Consider the following 24557-nt stretch of genomic DNA (forward strand, 5'->3'; position numbering starts at 1 on the left):
TGCATTGAGCTTATGTGTCTGTGCTCCTGTTAAGCAATGCCTGCAAGTGTAGTTGTCAATACTGAGTGCTGCCAGGCTGTTTCTATAAACGTCTGTGTCTCACCATGGTGGTTTTTTTGTTTGGTTTGTTTTTTTTATAAGAGAATTTATGTTGGTTAATTACTTAAACCAAGTAAAATGTTCAAAATACTATAAATGATAGTGTTTTCTCCTTATTTTCAAAGGAGTTTTACTGGGAAATGAATAATACAGTAAACTTCAAATTTAGATAATAACCATGAAGGAGAATTATGTGTGCACTTGATATTACATGTCAAATGAAGGAAAAAGCATGTCTAAAGCCTTTGTAAAATCAGAAGACCTTCATTTCTGGTGTTTGTAAAACAATTAAGTCAGATGACAAAGGGTATTCAGGGGAATTTTCCATGAGAGAGGCAAAATTAGCAAAATCCAAAGAATCAGGATTAGAAATCTAGTGTGAAATGGCAATAGAGGTTAAGGTCACCTGGATACTCAGCACTCATGGACTACCACACTTCCTCAGTTACACCTTTGCAAAACCTTCCCTATAACATTCTCACTCTCACTGCTATGCTGCTCAACAAGCTTTAGACCAGAACCTATATACCCTGCGTGTGTACAGTATCTGGCACAGGCAGGCATCAGTCTTTGTTGGAGGCCACAGGTGACACCAGACTCCAGGGTAGCTCTGAGCCTGCGAGAGGTGAGGGAGCTGAATCCAGAACCGCCAAGACCCTGCGTGATAAATTAACTATGGCTTTCTTTACGCTGTGGTGGGAGCACCCAGCTCTGATCTTGGTTGGCATTTAGGGGCTTTCCCACAAACTTGGACAGGACATGCTACAGCGGCAAAGCATCAGGAGCAGAGCTGTGCTTTCTGAAAGGACAGGCTTCAAGCAACAACTAGTACTGAAAGTCAGCTAAGGGCTTCTGAGCCCCTGCCACGTGTGACAGAAGGAATCAGATGTTGTACATCCCAGAACTTGCTTGGAGGTGGCACCTCAGTGTTTTGACCATATGGAAAGGTCCCATTCCTCCTCACCTGGAGGGTTTCTCTTTCTGCAGTTGTTTCTGGGCTAAAAAAGGGAGCAAAGGGGAAGCAGTGAAGCGGTGAAAGGGCGTATTTGTATTACCTCTGGTGTGGGCACTTCTGGATGAACTCCTGGTTTGACCTGAAGACTTCCTTTTTTTTCTTTTTCCTTTTCTTTTTTTACCCAGCATTAGGGAATTCCTCACCAGCTTGTTCTTGCAGTAGCCAGGCCAACAATGACAAGAATGTGGAAATCAACGAAGCAATTATATTCACAGTGGTGGCTAACAGCATCCCTTCATCTGAAACAAATCAGTTACACTCCAGTGAAACCTGCTCTACCTAATGCCTGTTCATAATAGCACCCTTGTGCATTTTCAGAGCGTGCCAGACCACATAAACAGTATTGATGAGAGGCAACAGGAGAGAAATTTTGTTTTATTAACCAGAGACACAGAAACCTGGATATTCTCTTATTTAACCCTCTTCCACACAGAAAAATCTGCCATTATATTTATAAAGGTATTTCTCTAGGTGTTGCAAAATGTCATAGGAATGAAGTCCAAGAGTATAACTTAGAATTAGCTGTGAACAAGAGCGATGAGCAGTTGCCGAGGTAGGAAACATTAGCTAGCAAACTTAAAATTAGCAGGAGTTACTGTGACCTTGGTCACCTCTGAAAATCTGCTGTATTTTCTGTATCACTGGTGTTTAATCTACAAACCCCACTAGTCTATGAATTGCTTCTAAGCATGCTGGTGAAGAGTGGTTAGGAGCACAAGTGCACATTTTTATCTTGCTGGAAGATTTTCAGTGACCTACAACTCAAACAAGACTACAAAAATGCAGTGTTTTATGATAGATAGGAGCTTATAGAAGTCAGCCAGGATGTGCAAGAGGCAATTTGGAAGGTCTGCCCTAAAGTATGGTCCCATTAGCGTGAGCCCTGACATACTCTAATTTGATCCTTGGTGTTCCCTGACCTAAAGAATCAACTCCTGCTCTTGGAGGTGAAAGACATTCGTGGTCCCAGGCTGTGCACCATAGAAACCCCTTGTTTATAGGTCTTTAGTTGTCTGTTTATTGAAAAGAGGGGGAAGACACTTCTTCCATGTTTTCAGTGACTTAGTGACTGTTAGCAGGTTTGGGGAGATTCTGCCGTGGGGTTTGGCAGTGTCTAGCCAGCAGCCATACAGTTAATGCAGTTAATGCCTGCTCTTGCTGAATTTGTTGTTTGAATTGCTCTTTGGTCTGCACAATTATCTTGAAAGTGAAAACAAGCTGGTTCAGAGTGAATTGAACAACAGGATCCTAAATGGGAGGGCAGTGTGAACTAGAGTAGCAAATTTTCATGGATTAATGGCCAAATTGTTGTCTCATTAAAGTCCAGTGGCAGAATTCCCGTAGGCTACAATAGGGAAAGGATTTGACCCTAAGAAAAGATTCCATTTGAAGCATTTGAGTGTCTCCCAAAAGCCAATTATTAAATCAGAGGCGCCGTAATAACTGAGCTCAAATTTATTTCAGGACCAGGAAACACAGTTGGGAGGTCAGTACATGTTCATCATGTCATTTCTATGGTGACTTCATTGCAGAACTCGGCACTGGCCCGTGTAAGGGGCTGACAATAAGGCTGAGCTGAGAAAGAGCCTGAAAGAATTGCATTGTAACTGATGAAAAGAAGCTGTTTCCATCAACCACCTTGTCAAGCAACTTGGCAAAGCAGAAGCAAAAAAAAGGTCTCTTCTGGTGACTGACTTCCACCATGTTTCTCTTCTTTCAGTGCCATCAATAGGCACCACCTGGCTCTGCTCCAGGCTCCAAAGAAAGCTCCTAGTAATCAAATGTTTGCTGACAAAACCACGCTAACAGAATGTGTCTGTCTCCTTGGTATAGTTTAATGTCTGCACATCATTATTTCCTCTTCCTCTAAGCAAACAAACAAAAAAAAAATCATCAGGAAAGATACAATTCCATGGCTCCATGTGAAAAATGTGTTGTGTATTTACTTTTATCTTTTCTTTTTCTTTGGTCATGGTTAAATAGAAGAAATTCCAACTTTTTAAGATAAAATGCTATTTTATCCTAAGTCCTTTTGCTAGGACACTAACCTCTTAGTGATTCTGGACTCTCTCATTAGCAAAACAATAAATGCCACACACGTGCACATCCTTTTAATATGCTGGGATGCTCTGAGCCTTGGAAATTGCAGAGGAGGCCTCAAAGTTAGAAGACGAGGAACTTGGTTGTCCCACAAAGTGTACATCTAGAAAAACTCATGTAGCCCCCGCAATAAAGTGAACCCCTGTAGTGGAAGCAATTCACCTATTACTACTGTGGTGCAGAAACAGCATCCAGCTGGAGTAAATGGAGGGAAGTACTGGCTCATTGAAGTGGGATGGCCTGACCTGTAACCAACAGGAAACCTTGTTTTGTATTTTGTCTTTATTTTCCCTTATGTTCTTTCTCCTTGGCTGACAATGCTTCTGCACATATTTGTCTGTAAGCAAGTTCTTGTTATCAGAAGCCAGCCCCAAGACATTGTTATTAGTTGAGCAGTCAGGTAGCTTGTCTAGATCCGTTCATACATGTTCTCCTTTTTTTCCTTTTCCAGATGCTTTTAGTCTGACTTTATATTAGGGCTACTTGGCTGGAAATTAGAGCTCTTTTTTAGAGACATTTTTAATGACCTTTTTTTTTTGCTTTTTTTGTGTGCGTGTGTGCGTGTACCCAGCCCCTCGTAGGATAATGTTACGAGAAAAGTAAATTCATAAAATAAATAAAATATAGTCAATAAAGAATCTGTTCTTTCTTATTAGAGACCTATTTTATTAATATATCTTTGATAGTCCAAGTAGATGTATTTATGCATCTACAAGTACCTAAATACTCCTGGAAAGTATTACTCTGTTTTCATGTTTTCTTTTTTTTTGGTAAAAAAACAAAGGAAAACTAGTTCTCCTTTTTCAAATATGAGTTGGTTTTCCAACTTTGTGGCTAACCCAAATGGAAAGAAAATATTGTACCTTCTAGCTAATTTCAAGTCCAAAGACACTAAGTTGAGGCATATCAGAGTAGCAGAAATTAAAGGATTTATATTTTAAAGAGTACACTTCATTGGCATTTGTTACATCCAGTATCTGATATGGGACTTTGCTGATTCTATGTAAATTAAAAAGTATGAATTTTCCTTCCAAGAAATGTAGCCTAGTAATATAACATTTCTTTTGCTACAGAAACTGTATTTATTTTAAAAACCTGAAATCTATAATATCATAGAATCATAGAATCTCTGAAGTTTGAAGGGGCCCATAAGGATCATTGAGTCCCACTCACTGCTCCTCACAGGATGTCGCAGATTTAATATGTTTAACCTTGGTATGTCTTGCCATTGCTTCAGCTTTCACTTAAAGGAGGTTTTATTTTTTAATAATAATGGAATAATTGTCATTGTTTACATTTATGTTTTTGTCTAGCAAACGAATTCCAAAGACTTACCATGTCTGATCTCCTCTGGATTCAACATGAGTTTTGCTGTATAATTCACTGGAGCCAGGGTTTTACCACTGGTGTCCAATTTGTCTTAAGCTGGAAAGAAGAGCTATGCTGAGTGCTAAGCCAAACTCTCTGACTAAGGAACAAAGGAAGCTTAGTCCACGTTGCTTTCCATTTCACTACATACAGGGTATGATTTTGCCAGGCCTTAAGCTGACTTCATAATTTCCAGCCTAGCCTGCTGCTGAGTGAAGGCCTACGTTAGGCTCAGAACTAATCAGCAAGCCTAGGGCAGAAGAGATGGCTTTCAGACAAACTTCTGAAATTATCTTTGAAGTTTTCATTTTTAAAAGTTATTCGAGCAGAAGGATTAACTGGGTGCTTTTGTTTTTAGATCCTCCTGGTTGCTCATCTTTAGACTTCATATCAGTCATCACATATCCTGGGACTCAGACACGAAGATGCTGCCTGCCTTCCTTTGGGGAGTCCAGACTCCATCTGTGTGGTTTGGCTCTCCGTTCTGCTTTATGTTTTTGAAGGGTTGAGTTGACAGGGCTTTAGGAATAAAAGGTGGTTTTGAATTGTGAGGGGTACAGTTGCTGAAGGGAAGGGCTTCTGGATGTTTCCATAAGGTCACACCCAGGATCTACTTGGCATTCCCTGAAAGCCTATTCCAGAGCTAGATATCCTTAACAGCATGTATGCAGCTTGCAGACAATTTACGCTGGGTATATGTGTGGTGTGTGGTATGTGCCCTGTCTCGGCAGATGAGATGCTGAGGTGATTCAGAGATCAAGCTCTAAGTCAGAACTCAGTATGTGTAGCCAAGGGATCAGTCCATTGAATCATAGCATGGATTGGGTTGGAAGGGACTTTAAAGTTTGATTTCTTTAAAAAGCAAGACCCAAGGTGGAAACCGGTGTATACACTTGAAGAGAAGGCTGGTGGACTCACAACAGCCAGGTGGAGTTTTTTTGTGATCTTCAAATCAGTGTGCACCAAGTTGCCTAACACAGCCTAGAACAACAAATGTGTAGGAACTGACTGAAGGATCCTCTATATTTATCACTGACATAATTTGTGCACAGAATGCTTTCATGAAAGTACTAATAACAAGTTACTAAAAACTGTGAAAATTATCAACTTTTAGTGCAGGTTTTCTTTACTGTGTGCTGAAGTAGCTGTATGGTTCATCCTGCAGGTTTGGCACTAATGGGGTTTATTTCCTTAGCTTCTGGCATGCACACATCTAATATCAGCTAGAAAAAAAAACAAAAACCCTGCTTCAGGAAGTCATCAGAGGAAATACGATGACAGTGTCTCACTACTGCAACCCAAACACAATGATCACTGACGTTCTTGAAAAGCTCTGGGTGATACATCCTGGAAATAGCAACTGCCATGAGATAATCTGCCATTTGTTATCACCTCTGCCACGTAACTGCTTTGTGTTTTCTGTTAAACAAAATCAGGAGAGAGAGAGATAGGACAGAATGAGCAAGTTACATCTGTGTTGTGATAATGCAGTAGAAAGTGCTTTAGGAATGGATATGCAATTGAGCTTGGAAATGCCATTGCCCAAAGTGACTCTCTAGGAGCTCCCTTTGGGCCCCGGAGGAGCCAAGTCAGCTCCTGGGGCAGTGCATGACCCTGCTGTGGGGGCTGAAGTATCCCGTTGGCTTCCTCCTGACCATTGCATAATATTAGAGAGCTGCACCAAAAAATCTCTCTCTGTTTGCCCACACAGGTGTCAGGGCTGGGATTCCATCTTTAGTGCTCATGGACTTTTACTTATTGAAGAGGCTGCTGATGCAGTTGTATGCACATTCTTAAATAAATGCTCAGTAACTCCTAGGGGTGCCTTCAGCTTCAGGGTTGACTTCCCTCTGAAAGCATCCTTTAGTTCATCATTATCAGTAAAGGTTCAGTCAGTCAAAATTGCTGACCTCTTCTCCTGGGTTTGGAAGGGATGCTGCCATGTGGCAGCAAGGCAGAGACACTGCCAGAAAGTATGTGATGTTTATTAATAACAGACCTGGTAAAGTCAGCACTTCTGTGTACTGATGGGACAGAAGACAAAGCTTTTTTGAACACACACAAGACATGCCTTTTGGACACATACTCTGAAAAATGTGCTTGTACTCTGAGGGATAATAAAGCAGAATGTGACTTTTTAGGTTTTGTTCAATACTAAACATAATGGTAACCTACAACTTCAGGATTTTATAGATAGTGCGATAACTTCTTTTTTCTGAGTTTTAGCCCTGGGAGGAAGGTGCTGTATGTGACAAAACTCCATATAGCCATTGACAACTGAAAAAATCATACTGATGTTAAATTATAGCCTTGTTTTCCCCAGAATATAGACTCATGGATTGTATTGGAAGGGACCTTAAAGATCATCTAATTCAAACGCCCTGCCATGGGCTAGGATTACACTCATTAGATCATGTTGCTCAAAGTCTCATACAACATGCCTCCGATGCTCCCCACACTGTGACATCCCTTTTCAGCCCTTAAATATTTCCAAGGAGGGGACATCCACAGCTTCTCTGGGCAACTTCTTACAGTGTTTCACCACCCTCACAGTAAAGAATTTCATCCTAGTATCTAATCTAACCCTGCCCTCTTTCAGTTTGAAGCCATTCCCCCTTGTCCTATCACTATGCGCCCTTGTAAAAAATATGAATATTATTAAAAAAAAAAAAGTTTTCCTTTTGTCCAATCTAAACCTATGGTCTTTCAGTGTAAAACCATTACTCCTAGTCCTATCACAACAGGCCCTACTAAAAAGTCTGTCCCCATCTTTCCTATAAGTGCCCTTTCTATTTTTAAATGTCAGTAGAAGGCATCCATCTAACTTTCCAGCTCTAAATATCCAGACCTTCATTTATTTCAAACACTGAGAAGTTAAAAATCATTTTACATTTGCCTTGCTCTCATGTTGCTTCATGACTGTGGTGCCAGGCAGAGGAGAATCAAAACCTTGGACTCAAACCTGAGTTTGAGGGGTCTATTCCCAAAGATATGCCCTGCATACAGGTCTTTCACAGCAGGTCGTAAGTGAAAATCACATCAGCCTTCCCAGTATTTGCAGACTCTGGCTCTGCCTCCAATGCTTCCCACACTGTGACATCCCTTTTTTAGCAAGGTAGGTATTATTAAGTTGAAACTCAACTTTGAACAGCAGGTTTCAAGGTTTGGTGCATCAGTTGGTGTCTTCAGACAAACAGAGGTGCATGAGTGAAATCAATGCTTTAGACATTGCCTTTGCCTCATCATCCATTTATCAAATTATTTTGGGATAACACTTGTGTATTCAAAGAGCCTGCACTGTGTTTGTTACCCTTATTGCAGTCACACTTCATCTTTGTGTCATTTAGCCAAATTGTTTCAGTTACAGAAGAACAGACGTTCTGCTGGAGGAAGGAAGCTGCTGCGTTGGCCTCAGACAATACTCATCCAAGCTAGCAGAGGCTGAAGTAATTGTGCCGAGGTGAACAGGCAGCAGGCATGCCAAGAATAATATTATTTGCATTTTAAGCTATAGCATCTAATGGAATCAAGAACGGAACCGGTTTATTTCGAAACTCATGTGAAAGTTTGCCAAAGGGGAGATTTAGAGCTTCCTAGCAGTAATGAACAGTTCAGCTGTCTTGACTAATGTGGTCACGCATGTTACAAACTGACATAAATATTTCATAACATTTTGCTGCAGTTGCTGTTTCACAGAAATGTTTGTCAAACAGCTCAAGAAATCAAAAGGGTTTTAATCTTTAAATTTAATCTCAGAGTAATTGTACTTTTTTTTCATTCTGAACTTGGATAACTTTTTCATACTGTCCTTGATTTAAAACAGTTGGAAGAGGAGGATGGGAGTTTAATTTTTTAACTTTTTTTGGAAAAATCTCAGGAACTTTATTAGTTATTTGATTTATAGGCTAGTGTAAATATCTTTCTAGTACAGCATGTGCTTTTGAAACTCAAAGCAGTTAAGCTCAATCTCAAGAAAGTGATAAAAATTAAAGCACTTGTATGAACCTAGTGGTATTTGGTCGCCTGAAATATTTGGACATAGTCTACTCACACCATATGGAAACAATAGAACTGAAATTTTGAGGAGCAAAGAAAGTGGAAAATAAAAGGACTATATCATTGGAAGAGTATTTAGAGGTCCTGGAGGGGAGGTTTTATAGAAAGGATGTATCATTTTGTATTTGTGTTGTTGTACAAATTGCAGTCCAGATGCTCCGGTATCAGGGCCAAGCGTGCCGAGTGCTGTGCACTCAACTGCGTAGAATTCAGCAACAGCTCAAATCGAGTTGACAGCAGTCAAAGATAGCAGGGAGAGTGCACGCAAAGGTGATGAGAGCTGGAGACACGAAAGGTCAGACTGCGTGTATGGGAGCACTTTGAACATCATCTTTTTATCCTCTCTGCATTAAAAAGGAAGAAAAAGTTTGAAGTAAAGTATTCAGACAATGGGACGGGTCAGAGGGTAGTCGTGGTAGGCTAGCTACTCTCCCAGTGGTGCCAAAAGTAGTTTGGACAGTTAGATGACTGATCCACATGTGCTTAGGAAAAACATGTGCTTGGCAAAACGACAGCCCTAAGGTCAGCATGGAGATCATCTTAGGGCTGGCTGGAGGCTGGATTGGAAAAGGACATGTGTTGATGCTAAGTGTGTGTAAATATATATATATGTGTGTGTACACACAGAGATATGTCTGTGTGTGTGTGTGTGTGTGTACAGCTTTAGCTACCTGTCAGTGTTAAAAAGGGGTTTTGTGAAATGCAGCTGTAGAAATGCTGGAGTAAAGAGAGGGAAGCAAGTTGCTTAATGCTTTGAGAGACAAAACCTGTGGAATGCTGAGAATTGGGAAGAAAAATTTCATCATGGTGCAAAGCACAGCTAAACTCTAAGGTGAGCTGCCAAATGAGGACAGCACAAAGATCTCCTGTTGCCTTCCAAAGGGAAGCTGGACACTCTTAAGAGTGCTCTATGCTTCTCAACTGGTGTGCTACAGTGCCAGTGGGCACTGCAGTGCAGTTTCTCTGTTGACCCCCAGCATAAGCTGTCTAGATTGAAGTTCATCAAAGACCTCACTGTGCAGATGAACTGCAGAAGCAGCAAGGAAAAAACAAAAGTTGTGCAAATTACTCAAAAGGGAAATGGAAGCTCACACAGATTTCCTGCGGGATGCTCTGTGTTTACCTGCACGTTTAATTGCCTTCCAATGGTGGTTGTATCATTGGAGGAGAGTTTAGTGGGTTTTTTTCTAGCAGATTTGTTTTACTAAGATTACAAATTTCTTATTTAGAGCCTTGTTTATTTCTCGTGTTCCTAATTTTTTACAGAAAACATTGACTTTCTCTAGAATCCTTTATCTGAGAGAGTATCTGAATATTTTGTAAACATCTCAAATGCTCTGAAGTAGGCATATGTTAGATCAAAACTGTGGTTCAGGAGCCAAGCTTGCTTGTCCTGGATTTGATGAGGATGTGTAAAGAACATCTGGTACTGCTCAAGAAGCTGCTGCTGCTGCTTCCTTTCTGCAGAGCTTTGGTAGAGGCAGCATACAAGGACATATGAATGGTACTGGAGAAAACATCTCTGATAAAGTCAGTAACAAAACTGTTCTTGATTTCATTCAGATTAAGCTTCCATCCAAGCAATTTTCTTGTGAAACGGCTAGTTCTGTTATTGAGCTAGTACTTTTCAGTCATGTTCAACCAAATACAGCCATCAGCAATAACCCATGAACTGTAATCCAGCTCCGACCTACATTCGGAGCAACCCCATTTTCTGGGGTGGCAATAGCAAATGAGATACCAATTTCAGAGAGGCTCCCATCCTCCAGACCCACAGCATGGTGCAGTTTGCGTGCAAGCAGTAAGTGCACAAGCCTCATTTTATGTAATTTGCTGGAACCTCAAAAGGAAATTAGTGCTCTCTATAGCACCAAACCCAAATTATATGCAACCACAATTCACATGATCAGCTGCATGTACAATGGGAGAATTTTCCAGACATTGTAAAACTGGCTTTTAAAACTGTATTCTCTTAATGTTTTGGATCACATTTAAACCTTAAAATTGCCTTGATCTTTCTTCTCAGACATACTTTCTTGTTCAAATAGATGATGGAGGCTAATTTTCGTTGGCTTAGGAATGCAAGCATTGTAATTTATGCTGAATTCTTCTTGTCTAGTGGCAACATCATACTGGGGAGAAATGTGTGTCTGCAACATCACAGAAATTGCCATACTCTGGCAGAAGTACTGGGGTTTGTGCTTGGCAAACCTCCTGCAGAAACTGATTTTACCCTGCCCCCTTTCCTCACAAGGTGAAAGAATAGCATCCCCCACAACTGAGATGTAGCCATGTGGACTGAGCTTCTCATGTCTGTCCTGGACTAGCTCATTTCACTCACTAATTGGCATGAAAAGCTGTGACAGTCATATCTGTAAAACTGATGTGGAATTACTTATGGAGACTGGCAATAACGTAGAGTAGACAGCAGGGAATCTTCATTTTCTTTGGATTCAGGAAAGCCAGTCCACCAGAATCTGTGTGCCAGATTCACATGGGGTATTTTTGATAGGGGGCTGGGAATTTGGGGTTTGCCTCAGGATTCTGCCCATGCACTTGGCTGTAGCCCAAAACCTATGTCCTCATTACTGCGTGCTCCATCAGGCCTCCCTTCTCTACCGGATATTTTGCTGTACGTGAGGAGGAAACCAGCAAGTGCTTCATGATTTAGGTTCATCCAGGCAGGAATAGTCTTTTGTTCTGTTGTTTGCATGTACACATGCACCGTATGTCCCATCCCATTTGGGATTCTGTGCTGCTCTATTGCTCCTGATAATTCCTCAGGATTTCTCTGTGTTTTCTTCCCATGACACCTAATTTTCCTGTTGTATGGCAGTCCTGTTCTCTATGCACTGATTTTACTCTTCTCCTTTACCAAAAGGCATGAAGCTTGTATTTAGACACTTCATGCATGTAAAGACATTTGTGAATCTAGTAAAAATCGAAAGAAATGTAAGGCTCACCTGTTTCTCCATAGAGCTAAAGAAACATTCCCATTATCTTGGCTAGAACTCTATGAGAATCTTAATATTGCTTTTGTGGGAAGAAGCAAGGTGTTGAATTTTGTCCAAAATACAAGTTTCTTTAAAAACACACAGCTGTATCTTTTCACCTCTAACTTGGTATTAACTATCTGTTTTCACCTTTCCTGTCGATAGAGCAATAATGCTATTTTTAACCCTCTGCAAAGTTCATAGATCCTTCACAAAGCCAGTCTGCCAAAACAGCTGTTCTTTGGGGAAGTTTGTCTCAGTTTATCTTTAAAAATCTGTTTTTCTCAATAGAAACAGAATCTTGTTTGCAAACAAAACACATACAGTCTTGAGCTTATAGATTTATTTTTTTTATATGGAGGACAGATTGCTGCCCTGGAGGCTGACAAACTGTGGGAAATCATAATGAGTTCTCTAGTAAATTTGGTATAGAGCTGTACCCCTGCAGTCTGAAATCACAGTGCAGGGCTTGAGGAGTTCAGCACTTCAGTTCTTCCTATGGATTAATGAATAACTCCCTGGGGACATTTGTCTTATGAGTTTTGTTTATTGAAGTAAACCTCCTGTATCATGTGGGAACAGTGTGGCTTTGCTGCTTCTTGCCTGGGACCCTGTCACATCTTGCCTGTCACAGGCCCATCAGGGATGTCCTCATCATGAAAGCATTTACTCCTGTGAGGTAAACTGTGCAGGATCAGGTCCCTCTGGCACAGGAGCTTTGTCATATTCCAGTTCTACTCAGTCTGATGTTGGTGTAAGTCAAAAGTCACTAAGAAGAATAATGGATATATGTCCCTGTAATCCAGTGAAATGAAGTTACTTGCACAAAACAAAAAAGTTACTGGTAAAACCTCATTAATAGTAGGGACAACTTATGTTGTAGTTGAACTAGTAGACCTCATTAAAGATGGTTCCCCAGGAACTAAAACAAACATGAAGTTGAGTTGCCTAATTATCTTTGTCTTGGAGGTTTTCATACTGTTCCCAGGCTCTGTAGGAGAGGAAGGAAGAATGATATGAAAAGATTACAAATCCACTATTATATCATTTTGTAACAAAGGGGATGGCCAAGAGTGTGGGATTTTTCAACTAGTGCCTGTGAACTCAGAAAGAGGAATAGACACTGTGAGAAGAGTTTGTAAATCACAGTCAACAAAAGGTTTGCCCAGCAATAACTGCTGAGAAGGTGCAGTGGGGATTCTTCTTTCCAGGTTTCAGAGATGTCTTCCCCATGCCCCAAAGCATCACGGGTTTGTATTTCTTCCAAGCTTAGGAGCACAAACACGTATGAATTAAAGTTAATATAAAGCTACAAGACATTTACAATGAGAAAATAAAGATTTGCCTCTCTGATGTCCCTCCTTCCCTCTTTTGATTCAAATAATATTTTCAATACAGCTTTTCCAGGGTAGGATGAAGTGCAGGACAGGGCCTGTGTCAGTCCATCCACACTAGCAAGAGAAGCTTGAGTAGCTGAGAAGGAGCACTATGAAGAGGGTTATCAAGTCAGCTGGGGCCAAGGAGGCCACAGTAGGACCTGATCTTTGTAGAAAAATTTTTCTCAATGTAGAAAATGGATGTTTTCTGCCATTGTTCTCTGCTCCCCAGTCCCTGCGGGCAGTCTCAGTGGGGATTACTTTAGCTTCTGCTGCTGACCCCTTATGCTTGCAGATAGTCAAAGTACATCCCAACCATAAAATTGGACAGATGAAGATATCTATGGGAAACGCATCAAAGGAAAAACCTGTATGGAATAAGGTTATTAAGTTCCCTGACTATTAGGTCTTCCTAGCCAGGCTGTTAACATATTAGTGATAAAGGAGAAGTGGATTAACTTGCAGCCTGCAGTGGTGATCCCTGTGTGTCTGTATTTCCCCTGCATGCCCTTCCAGTACTCTTCTCTTACCAAACTAGGAAGTTCCCAGTTCCAGGGACTGTTTCCAAAGGGTTGGAAATGTTTGCTTGTTTACTCAGCTCAGAGATTGCCAGACCAGCTTTCAGTGGACAAGGAATGTGGTCCCAAAGGTTGGCTAAGAACTACAGCTGGAGTCCCAGCATCAGAGAGGGCAATGGCCTGGAACTGTACAAACTGCATAACCTCCTTGTTCTGGCCATCCAAGAAGTCCCACAGCCCTCCCTATGCTGTGGCTGCTTGTTGTTCTCTAGAGTACAGGGATATGTGTAGATGCAGTAAGCCAAGGCGTTGCACCAAAAAGATGCTGAGGAGATGGAGATTGTCTGAGCCACAGTGGGTTCTGGGTGTTCTGCACTAACTAAGGCATAATTCAACCCTTGATTAAGCACCCATTACCTTAAAAACAGTTTTCTGATACTGTAGGAACTGTCATTTGTATCTTTGTTCCTACCTGATATAGAATGATCTATAACAACTAAATTATAAACCCAAGCCATACTAGCATCCCTCCTGCTTGTATTCAGCTCTGAGTGAAACACCCCCTTGTCACTGCTGGAGACTGATGATAAAACTAATCGTTATCTGTGAATTGACTTTACCCTTCAGTTTCCAAAATAAGTGACTTATGGGCTTGAGCTACACAGAGAGACCTGGTACATAACAGGCTACATAACAGGCTTGGTGCTGTCAGTGATAAGAAAATAGAAGCATTTGAGGTTCTTTGCAGTAAGCCTTCTTCAGAACAAAACTTAGCCCCTACATAGCGTGAAGCCTTGTGGGCAGCTGATATTTGTGCCTTTGTTTTTGGTAGTGACATAGCATCTGCCCTCTCCATACCAACTCATTTCTGACACATTTAAAATTGAATTGGAGCATATGGCTTTAGCTCTGCAGGGCTGTGGCTCATCATCTAGTCATTAAACCTTTCAAGACCAGAAAAAGAGTGGTACAATATGGCTTTCAGGCAGTCTTAAGAAAAAATTTCCAAGCCTAAAAGCTTTGATCTTAAACATAGCAATACCTCAATGAATTCCAGCTTTTGATCTGGAGCAGAATGTGTTTCCAAATTCATTTCACACTATGCTGTTTCACAGGATATAACCACTTCACCTGGGGTCCTACTCCTAGGCCTTCACAGAAACTTCAGAAATCACCCTTAATGTTAGAGCTGGCAATTTCTGTTCTACTCCTAACCCTGCCACAGAGCCACTGTATAATGCACCAGCTCTGAAAAGTACTTTGAAGATTTGACTGGTTGTGAAGGCAGCAACTTCCTCATAACACATTTGCAATTGTTCCAGTATGAAGATGCTTATCACTGGTATAGCTCGTTCAGCTGCAATAACTGCAGAAGTGCTGTGAGTTAAAGATGTTATGTGTTACTATTGCTGTGCTTATCCTTGGACTGTTAACAGAACAACTGTGGTTGTGTTTAAGCAGTTTAAGCTCCTATCACAATCCAAAAACATGCATTCATGCACATAGATCTCCAAATTGCTTGAAATTCAAGTTCAGGGACTTGCATTTGCTGTGTCTTGAAACAGTGAGTTGGCACTGGAGATCGTAGTCCTGGCATGATGCAGACCTAAAAACTAGAAATTAAGCACTGAGCAGAGTTGTGCCCAAGGTGTGCACAAAATGTAAAGCCAAATAGCGATGGAGAGCTGATGTCCAATGTTGATCTTAGTCTACTATCAGAAGTCTCTAGCCTCTCTCCTGTAATGTAAATGATTACAAGTTTTTTGATGAGAATGTGTTGCCTTTTATTTTTAATTCAGACATGATGATTCACAAAAATTCAGACTTTCTCTTGTGGGAACATACTAGTTCTGCTATGAAATTCGTTTGGGAGAAGGTTTCTTGTGTCCAGGAAGGAAATTTGGGTCAGAAATGTCAAGCACTTCAGTAGAACCAGCCATGTCCTGGGTACAACATTTAACAACGACCATGGAGAACTCAGTGCTCTTTCTGAGTTTGACAACAAAATCCTGACCTCTTGCCTCCCAGGTGACTCCTCACCTGCTGACTGGAAGAGGAACAGTTTCTCTCTGCCATATTCTTAGAGCAAAGATTTTTGAAAATACTTGCTTCTATCCAGATACAGAGCAGAAAAAACCCCATGAAAATGCTTGTGAAATAAGGGTGTTTTCTTCTCAGATATCCTGGAGGCTGAATAACTTTTCTGAAACATATGAAGACTTTCTTTTTCTTTTAATTTGAGCTAGTGCACATTTTACTAATGAAAGGAGTGTCACACTGTACAAAGCATGGAGCTGGCAAACAGGAGAATCAGTTTCAGTCCTTTCCTTTGTCCTGGCACAGATTCCTTGGCATCACTGATAGTTTGACAAACATTTTCACCAGGATGGGCACCACTTACAAGTGAACGTCTCTTCCAGTGGTTCATTCCCAGGGCCGTATGTCCCCAGTGACTGTGTCCAGGTTTGCCAGTGTCTGTAGAGCCATCTATCATCAGCCAGGGAAGCTGCTCTGAGATCAAGTGACATGGTTCCTTTTAAGCCAGGTACTTCCCCTTGCTGATTAACCATGTGACTGCAGACATGCTCATGCTGGCACAACCACTGGAAGGGCACAGGGACAGGAACAAGCAACAGGAGGGGAGGGTGAACCAAGTTCATTGAGATATGTCCTCGTTTTTTTCTTGTGCAATGATAATAACAGTTGTTTGTCATAGAGAAGTGTTAAATCCATGGTAGAAAATAGCAGTTTAACAACTATGCACCTATAAATCTGCTCATATCTTGTCAAGCATGTGACTGTGTGCTTGAGTAGATGTAGTTCAATAATTACAGATTTTGAATATTTTACTGCCAGCTGTTTGTCCAGATATGAATCAGTTGGTTAGTTATGGGTGAAGTTTTCATTAGGAGTTAAACTCCTTAGACACTCCTGAAAATGTTTTCTTCTATCCTGCTGTCTAATCTGCTATCAGCATAGCAGAAATACCGTTAATTAAGAACTTTGTGATCTTCTTCACGGACTGCAGAATGCATTTACCATTGCTGTTCATTGGGCTGAGTCCAGCACTGGTCATCTGGAGCATCAGGCCCTACATGCACAGGAGCAGGACATGCTCAGGCTTCTGCCTAGGGAGGAAGAAATTGTCCTGTAAGAACAGGGTTATCCTACAAAATCTAGCATTTGACTCCAGCTGTGGACCAGTGTCAGCGACTTAGTAAGACATGTGGCACTTTATGTGCTACTTTCATTCAAAAAAAAAAGAGCACTGAGAAAACATCCTACATGTCATATCTGTCTTCTGCACTGATAATTTGCCATTAATACATACTGTGTCTGGTGGCAAACTAGAAGATGATGAGTTGGGTGTACTATTCAGTATCCAAATCTAAATGTTTGCTATCTGGAGATTAGCAAATGTGACACCCATCTACAAGAAGGGCCATAAGGAGGATCCAGAGAACTACAGACCTGTCAGCCTGACCTCGGTGCTGGGGAAGGGCATGGACTAGATCATTTTGAGAGTCATCATGTGACATGTGCAGGACAACCAGGGGATCAGGTCCAGCCAGCAAGTGTTTGTGAAAGGCAGGTCCTGCTTGACCAACTTGATCTCCTTCTATGGCAGACTGACCTGCTTAGTGCGTGAGGGAAAAGCTCTGAGTGACATCCACCTAGACTTTAGTAAAGCCTTTGACACTGTCTCCTGCAGCATTCTCCTGGAGAAACTGGCTGCCCTTGGCCTGGACAGGTGCTCTGTTTGCTGAGTAAAAAAACTGGCTGGATGGCTGGGCCCAGAGAGTGGTGGTGAATGGAGTTACATCCAGTTGGTGGCTGGTTACAAGTCGTGTTCCCCAGGGCTCAGGATTGGGTACAGTCCTGTTTAACATCTTTATCAATGATCAAGACAAAGGAGTCAAGGACACCTTCATTAAGTTTGCAGACAACACCAAGTTGGGTAGGAGCATTGATCTTCTGGAGAGTAGTAAAGCTCTGCAGAGGGATCTGCACTGGCTGGATTGATGGACCAAGGCAAATTGTATGAGGTTCAACAAAGCAAAGTGCTGGGTCCTGCAAGGTCAATGGCATCCTGGCCTGTATCAGAATTAGCGTGACCAGCAGGACCAGGGCAGTGATTGTTCCCCTGTACTCGGCACTGGTGAGGCCGCACCTCAAATCCTGTATTCAGTTCTGGGCCCCTCACTCCAAGAAAGACATTGAGGTGCTGGAGCGTGTCTGGAGAAGGGCAATGGAACTGGTGAAGGGTCTGAAACGCAAGTCTGATGAGGAGTGGCTGAGAGAGCTGGGGTTGTTTAACCTGGAGAAAAGGAGACTCAGGGAGGACTTTCTCACTCTCAACAACTACCTGAAAGGAGGTTGTAGCAAGGTGAGGGTCGGTCTCTTATCTAAGTTGACAAGTGATAGATAGACGGGATGAGAGGAAACAGCCTCAAGTTGCATCAAGAGAGGTTTATGTTGGATATTAGGTAAATTTCTTCATGGAGAGTGTTGTCAAGCATTAGAACAGGCTGCCCAGGAAAGTGGTAGAGTCACCATACCTGGATGTGTTTAAAAGACGTGTAGATGTGGTGCTTATGGACATATTTAGTGGTGGATTTGGCAGTTCTGGGTTAACAGTTGGACTTGATGATCTTAAAGGTCTTTTCCAACCTAAATGATTCTATGATTCTAAACATATTGTGTGATTTGTGAAGAAGTATGATTGCTGGGCTTCCAGGAAGGCCATGGAAACTAGTAGGTGTGACCTAATGAAGTAATATAAGAAGAGCATAAAACAAAAGAAACCGTAAGAATATATATACTATTAAGTTGTATACACTATAGAGACAAACCAAATTCAAATGGCAAAAGGATGTGAGTCATCAAAGCTCTACTGGTGTTGGGACTGCTAATCCAGAATCTATAGGGTCTGGATAGTCTGAGTCCCACAGTCCCTGCAAGGCAGCACTGCCTCCAGACCCTCAGGGACTTCATGCTGTTGCTTGCTTTCTTCTTGGATATCCTACCTGATAGCGCATATCATGCCATTTGAATGTGCCTTTCTTTTTTCTTCCCAGGGAATGGCTTTTACACTTGAAGAAAGGCTGCAGCTGGGAATTCATGGCCTCATTCCTCCTTGTTTCCTGAGCCAAGATGTCCAAGTCCTCCGTGTGATGAAAAACTTTGAAAGTAAATCTAATGATCTAGACAAGTATGTCAAAAATGTCTTATTTCCTCCTCCCTCCACTTTTACTTTTCAGTTCCTTAAAGCCTAAAAGACTTGAGGATCCTGCTTCAAGGCACACATATTTCCTTCAGAGTCACTTTTTTCCAGCTGTCCATACTCTCCAGCAGCAGGAATGTTTATTCTGTCTAGTCCGCCTTCATCTCAGTTACATGCCATCCCAGTCCCAAAGCAGAATCACAGAATGGTTTGGGTCTGAAGGGACCTTAAAGATCATCTGGTTTCAACCCCCCTGCCATGGGCAGGGATGTCTTCCACTAGACTAGGTTGTTCAAAGCCCCATCCAACCTGGCCTTGAACATTTCCAGAGACAGGGAATCCACAGCTTCTCTGGGCAGCCTGTGCAAGTGCCGCATCACACTCACAATCAAGAATTTCTTCCTAATATCTAATCTAAACCTACCCTTTTTCTGTTTGAAGCCATTACCCCTTGTCCTGTCGCTACAGGCCCTGCTAAGAAAGTCCCTCTCCACCTTTTCTTTAGGCCTTCGTTAAGTACTGGAAGGCTGCTGGACGGTCTCCCCAGAGCCTTTTCTTTCCAGGCTGAACAACTCCCAGCTTCCTCAGCCTGTCTTCATAGGAGAGGTGGTCTCCAGCCCTTTGGTCATCTTCGTGACCCTCCTCTGGACCTGCTCCAGCAGGTCCACTAATACTACGTTTTTCTACCACTACATTACTGGAGAGCTCTGGTATACTTTGGGCACAAGTACACAACAAAAAAGCAGTTCCTGTTCCAGAGCACTGGAGGTAGAGTGAACGTATGTGCTGCATTTACCTATCTCTACACTCATCAATACACTCAACTAAAATACTGGATGGAAGAACAGAAAAAAAAAACTGTCAATGGGTAGGAAAAAAATAAAAAAAATTGAAGCAATATGTATTGACTAATCTTTCTGTTCCTGAGTTTCCATTGCATCCAGTATTGTTCATCAAGGTTACTGATGGAAGATGCTATTTGATTCCTGCTGTGATGGACAGTAGGGTTTGCATCTCCAACTCCCTCGTCTGTCATTGTTCTGGGGACTGAGGCAGCAGGACTCTTAGCCTGTAGAGCGATTGCATTGGCTTTTCTGCATCACAAATACCTGTGTTGATCTTGCAAGTTACATATTGTTGACCTTTTGATGCAAATTCCAAAATTCTGAGGTTATGCATAGGTCTGACTTCCAGCCCTACTGAGTCTTTGTGAGCTGTCAGTGAGGATGGTTGGAGCTGACCAGGCTGTCTGGGACATTTTTCTCCAGGTATCTGCTCATGATCTAGCACCAAGGAGTGTCATGGCTTGGGAGAACTGAGTATATACTGAGCGAGCCAACAACTACGTTTTGTGGAACTGTTAAAAACCGTAAATACTGATATATAACTATTTTATTTTACTTTTAAGGTATATTGTTCTTATGGCCTTGCAAGACAGGAATGAGAAGCTTTTTTACCGAGTGCTAACCTCTGATATCGAGAGATTCATGCCCATTGTTTACACCCCAACGGTTGGGCTGGCATGTCAGCAGTATGGTTTGGCTTTCAGGAGACCTCGGTGAGTGAAGAGACTCTGCCCCTTTTTTTAATTTTATGTGGGTATTTCTTTATGTGGGTGGCTCAAAACATCTAAAACTCAATCTCTCATCAAAAGATGAACCAGCAAGCAACACTGTGTGTGTACATTTGATGATGAGCTAGGGAGTAGAGAATAGCTCTGCCTTCTTCCTATAAACAGAGTGGTTTTGTTCTCAAACAGTGCTGTACAGTCTGTGCAGCTTTAGCTCCAAACAGGTCGCTGAACTTATGGCTGCACCCATTTCCATCTGCTGTCTCAGGAGCACTGAGTGCCTTCTGCACTGCTGCCGTTTGAGTAATTGGTGGGGTTTGGATACATTGTGCTGATTTTGAACTTTTGTATGCACTTCCACAAACCACCTCGCAAGAATCATTTTTATAGGAGATGATGCTCTGCATCAGTGCCTTCCTCTCTGCTCAGAACACTTACTGTGTAAATTCATGCAACATTAAACACTCTATACCACATTGGAAGACCCTATTCTGCGTAATTCTTTTTAGTGATTAATGCTTAGATAAAGCCCTCGTTAGCATTCTGAAATACATTTTAGTCCTAGCCTGGAAATTCAATGCTAAGGTTCAGTTTTCTTTGCTACTTCTTATTTTTTTGTCCTTGAAATGTACCAATTGGCAGATAAACATTTTAGCTTATACCATTTTCAAAGCACTTTACAAACATGAGGTTTGACTGCAGTATCAGCTGAGAATAGTGTTGTTGGTGAGAATAGTGATGTAGGTAGGCAAGTTCTACTAACTGACTCAACGGCGCCAGGGAACCCTGAGGCAGACCTCGAAGATGTAAGGACTCTGCAGACAGATAATGAGTAACATATTATGGATAGTTCTTGGCAAACGTGCTTGCTTCCTGCTTGTCATCAAAATTTCTAGTAAAGCCACTGTATTCCTTCACATGAGCTGCTCCTCAGGATTGGTTTTTGGCTTGTGTCTATCCCAGGTAATTGCATTCTGTGCCCTCATATGCAGTTTCTGGATCTGCTGGGCTGTGGTGTAGTTATTTATCTAGTCAAGCCTTGACGATATCTCCTTTTCCTCCTCAGTGGATATAAGGAAACCAGAGAAGGAATTACTCTTTGTAGGGGGGGGACACTTACTACTTCTGGGCGTGAGTGAAAGGTAGCAGAGATGAGAGAGCCCAGACTGTGTCTCCAGGTGTTGAGCTGTGAGCACTGAAAGACAGGGAAGAGCACACTGCTGGTTCTCAACTAATCAATATTCATGCAGCAATTCCTGCTGAACAGCAACTGTGTCTTTGTCTCCAGGCTGCCTTTGCCTTGCAATAGGTTGAAACAATATTTGGGAGCTTTGCTTCTTTTATTTTCCATTAATTGTTATCTTCAGGAAAGCAGGGATGTCTTTCCATATACTGAACTCTTTCTGCAGTTGTTGCTGCGGGAGAATTTCCCTTCCTGTAACTCACATCTTTCTCATGTTTTAAATCCACAGTATTTTACCAGTATGGTAAGAACATCTGTTCTCTTAGTCTGACAGTTTTGCTGCTGAATTTGAGCTGGGGCTGTTTCCAGCCCATGGCTTCTGCAGGAAAGGGCAAATGACAATGCCCTTAGTACACTGGATTTCCTATGGTGGGGAGTTTGTTTCCCTGAAGATGCAGAGTGAATTTCAGCCTAGCTTCAGATTTGGTTTTAATCAAGATTGTTTTAGCAGAAGAATGTTTTTATTGCAAAAAGAGCTGTTTTATCATGTAAAGTGATGAGATTAAAATGGGAAGCATTAATATGTGCTTTTTTTTCCTAATCTGACTCTTACTGTCATGGAGTATATATTTTCCTCTCCTGGAGCATATTCCGTACGTTATGAGTTTGCCTGCAAGATACATAGTTCAAGGTAGGATGCCAACACTTTCCACTAGAACGACTGGGACCTGCAGATTTGGGGAGCTCAGGAGTTAAGATCTAAGTTTGGATTTTTAGCTCTTCCCATGCTATCCTAAGCTGCACTGGCAGTCTGAAAAGCTGATTCTTCTAACCTAATTTTATTTGTATTGGAAGGTTTTTAAAACAAAATGACACTCATGTGTCAATATGTTTCACTGGTGTTTTATGAAGAACATAGCACCTGGAACTGGAGAGGAAGTCCAAGCCATTCAGTTTTGCTCAGCCATCACAGGAAGCCTTATCATTTAATCCTGTTCATTAACTGGTTATGTTTTATTTTAAATCTGCAATAAAGCCCTATGCAGCCCATTCCAGTATTTAGCTCTCATATAAATTGAAAGCGTTTTTCCCCTTGTATATAACCTAAATGTTCTTTGCCAACATCACCCTCTTGACAGTAGCATTTTCAGAATAGAAGAATGGGATCATGTTGAGCCTGGTGGTTTTCTTGCCTTTAGTTGGTGCTGCACTGTCCTGGTGTTCCCACTCTGGAGTGTCCTGTTTGGCTACATTTCTCCTGAAATACACCGCAGAAGAGTGAGCACCACTTTGCCACAGAGGACTAGCAGTGTTGAAGAGGTCAGAGCAGTCAGTTTAGTTCTGCTAACACGTCCCAGCATGCCCTTGCCTTTTTTGGCATTATCAATGGTCTGATCACTGTAATTCATTTTGTCATCTCCCTGCAAATTTGTTCTTTGAGACAATTACCCCACCAGATATGTGCCACTCTAGAATTGTGCTTAGCATTTCTCCTCGCTACGTGTCCTGCTGTGAACTCTGTCCTGTTGTGTTAGGGTCATTCTCTCCTTTGAATCAATGTCTTTTGTCCTCTGGAGTGCTGCAACTCCCAGCCCGACTCTTTGGGCAACAGAGAGCTGATTTGAATGTTTGCTGTAGCAATTACCTTTTCATCCAAACTGTCACAATTAATACTGTTAATCAGGGAGGAGAGATGATATATCTCAGTTTTAAAAGCCTACATATACTCCAACATGGATGGATGTGCCCGTATAGCACAGCTTATGGTGCAGAGGGAATTCTGCAGAATATAATGCAGCCTGTCTGTGGCCACAGCAGCAGAAATTAGTGACCTGTGGACACAATTAGCTTCTTCCCCATGTTGAGATCTTTCTCAGCCCCATTAGTGCTTGGCTTTATATTTAAAGGTTGAGCCTGGAGAGATTAAAGTGCAAGTAACTTGCTTACAAAGCAGCTCTTGTATAACAGCATCCATAACCAGTCTGATGATGTCCAGCAAGGCTTCTCTCATCAGAATACATTTATCAGTGTTTGCATGGCTGCAGATTTTTTTTGCCGGATACTGTTGTTGTAATTGCAGGAGTCGATGCCTCTTTTTCTTTTCTTAGTCTTTACCTACAAACCCTTAAGGGTAGATCTGTTACCTGCACTTTTATGGGGCTGGTCTCCAGAGTTCTACTTCCAGGTCAGGACTCCAGCATCCTCCCTGCCAGCAGATTTGTCTGCTCCAAATGGAATCAGACACCTGATGTTCTTTACTTTCAAAAATCTATCCAGCTAGCAGTCTAAAAGCACAGTCTTTATTTACCAGTAGAAAAGAGCTACTAGGAAAAACACTTTGAAACATCCAGCACTTCTCATGCTTATCTGTGATGCCCACAGTGTCCCCACTTCTGGTGGGCCAGGCAGAACTCCTGATGCCCCTGGTTCCTGCCTCTGCCTTTCCCAAACTCCTACTGCTTTTCTCTTCACTAGTTGCTTTAAATTCTTCAGGCGAGATTTTTTTTCCTTTGGCCTCACACTTTTTCCTATGTGATGAAGCCTCAAGGATTTAGAATGACTGAAATAGAGGTGGAACCATAAAATTAATAAAAATTACATTAAGACACTGTTGTCTAAGAGCTCTGAAGTTTTTGCTGGAAGGTGTCTATGTTGAATACATTTTTCCTATCTTGTTTTCCAGGCAGTTCCCTAGTGAGTTAACAGTATTTGTTTATTCAAAGCCATGCAATAAGCATTACAACCTTCAGGCTAAAGTTTCATTTTGTATTTTGAATTTTTGAAATAAAAAATATAAATTATTGTGTAATTTGTAAGTACAGATTGAAGTACCAAGCAATAGCACCTCTGTCACAGTTACCATTAAGGACCCTGTCAAAATCTCTCTCCTGTGATCAAAACACCTTAAGTAAGCACAAGAGGAGAGTAACCATGTCTAAAGAGAGGTCTTCCTAGGCATGAATCCTTTCTGCAGCAGTGGCCAGCAGCAGGAGGAATATAGGTCTAGGGTAAGCAAATATGCTCACTGCTTGGGGGCTTGTCAGGTTATGCTCCT

At 41.7% G+C, this 24557-nt stretch overlaps 1 protein-coding gene across 3 annotated transcripts in view; it reads left to right on the forward strand.

The window, feature by feature from the left end:
• ME3 (malic enzyme 3) overlaps window positions 1-24557 on the forward strand; it is a 119273-nt gene that overhangs the window by 45189 nt on the left and 49527 nt on the right. For all 3 annotated transcript variants that reach the window (XM_027677478.1, XM_027677477.1, XM_027677479.1), the window contains exons 2-3: window positions 18604-18737; window positions 20158-20307. In XM_027677478.1, coding sequence (XP_027533279.1) covers window positions 18604-18737; window positions 20158-20307 — 284 coding nt within the window. The remainder of the gene's footprint in view (window positions 1-18603; window positions 18738-20157; window positions 20308-24557) is intronic.

This window comes from Neopelma chrysocephalum, unplaced genomic scaffold (genome assembly GCF_003984885.1).
Source record: "Neopelma chrysocephalum unplaced genomic scaffold, ASM398488v2 Primary Assembly neopelma1_43, whole genome shotgun sequence".
NCBI classification, from domain to species: Eukaryota; Metazoa; Chordata; class Aves; order Passeriformes; family Pipridae; genus Neopelma; species Neopelma chrysocephalum.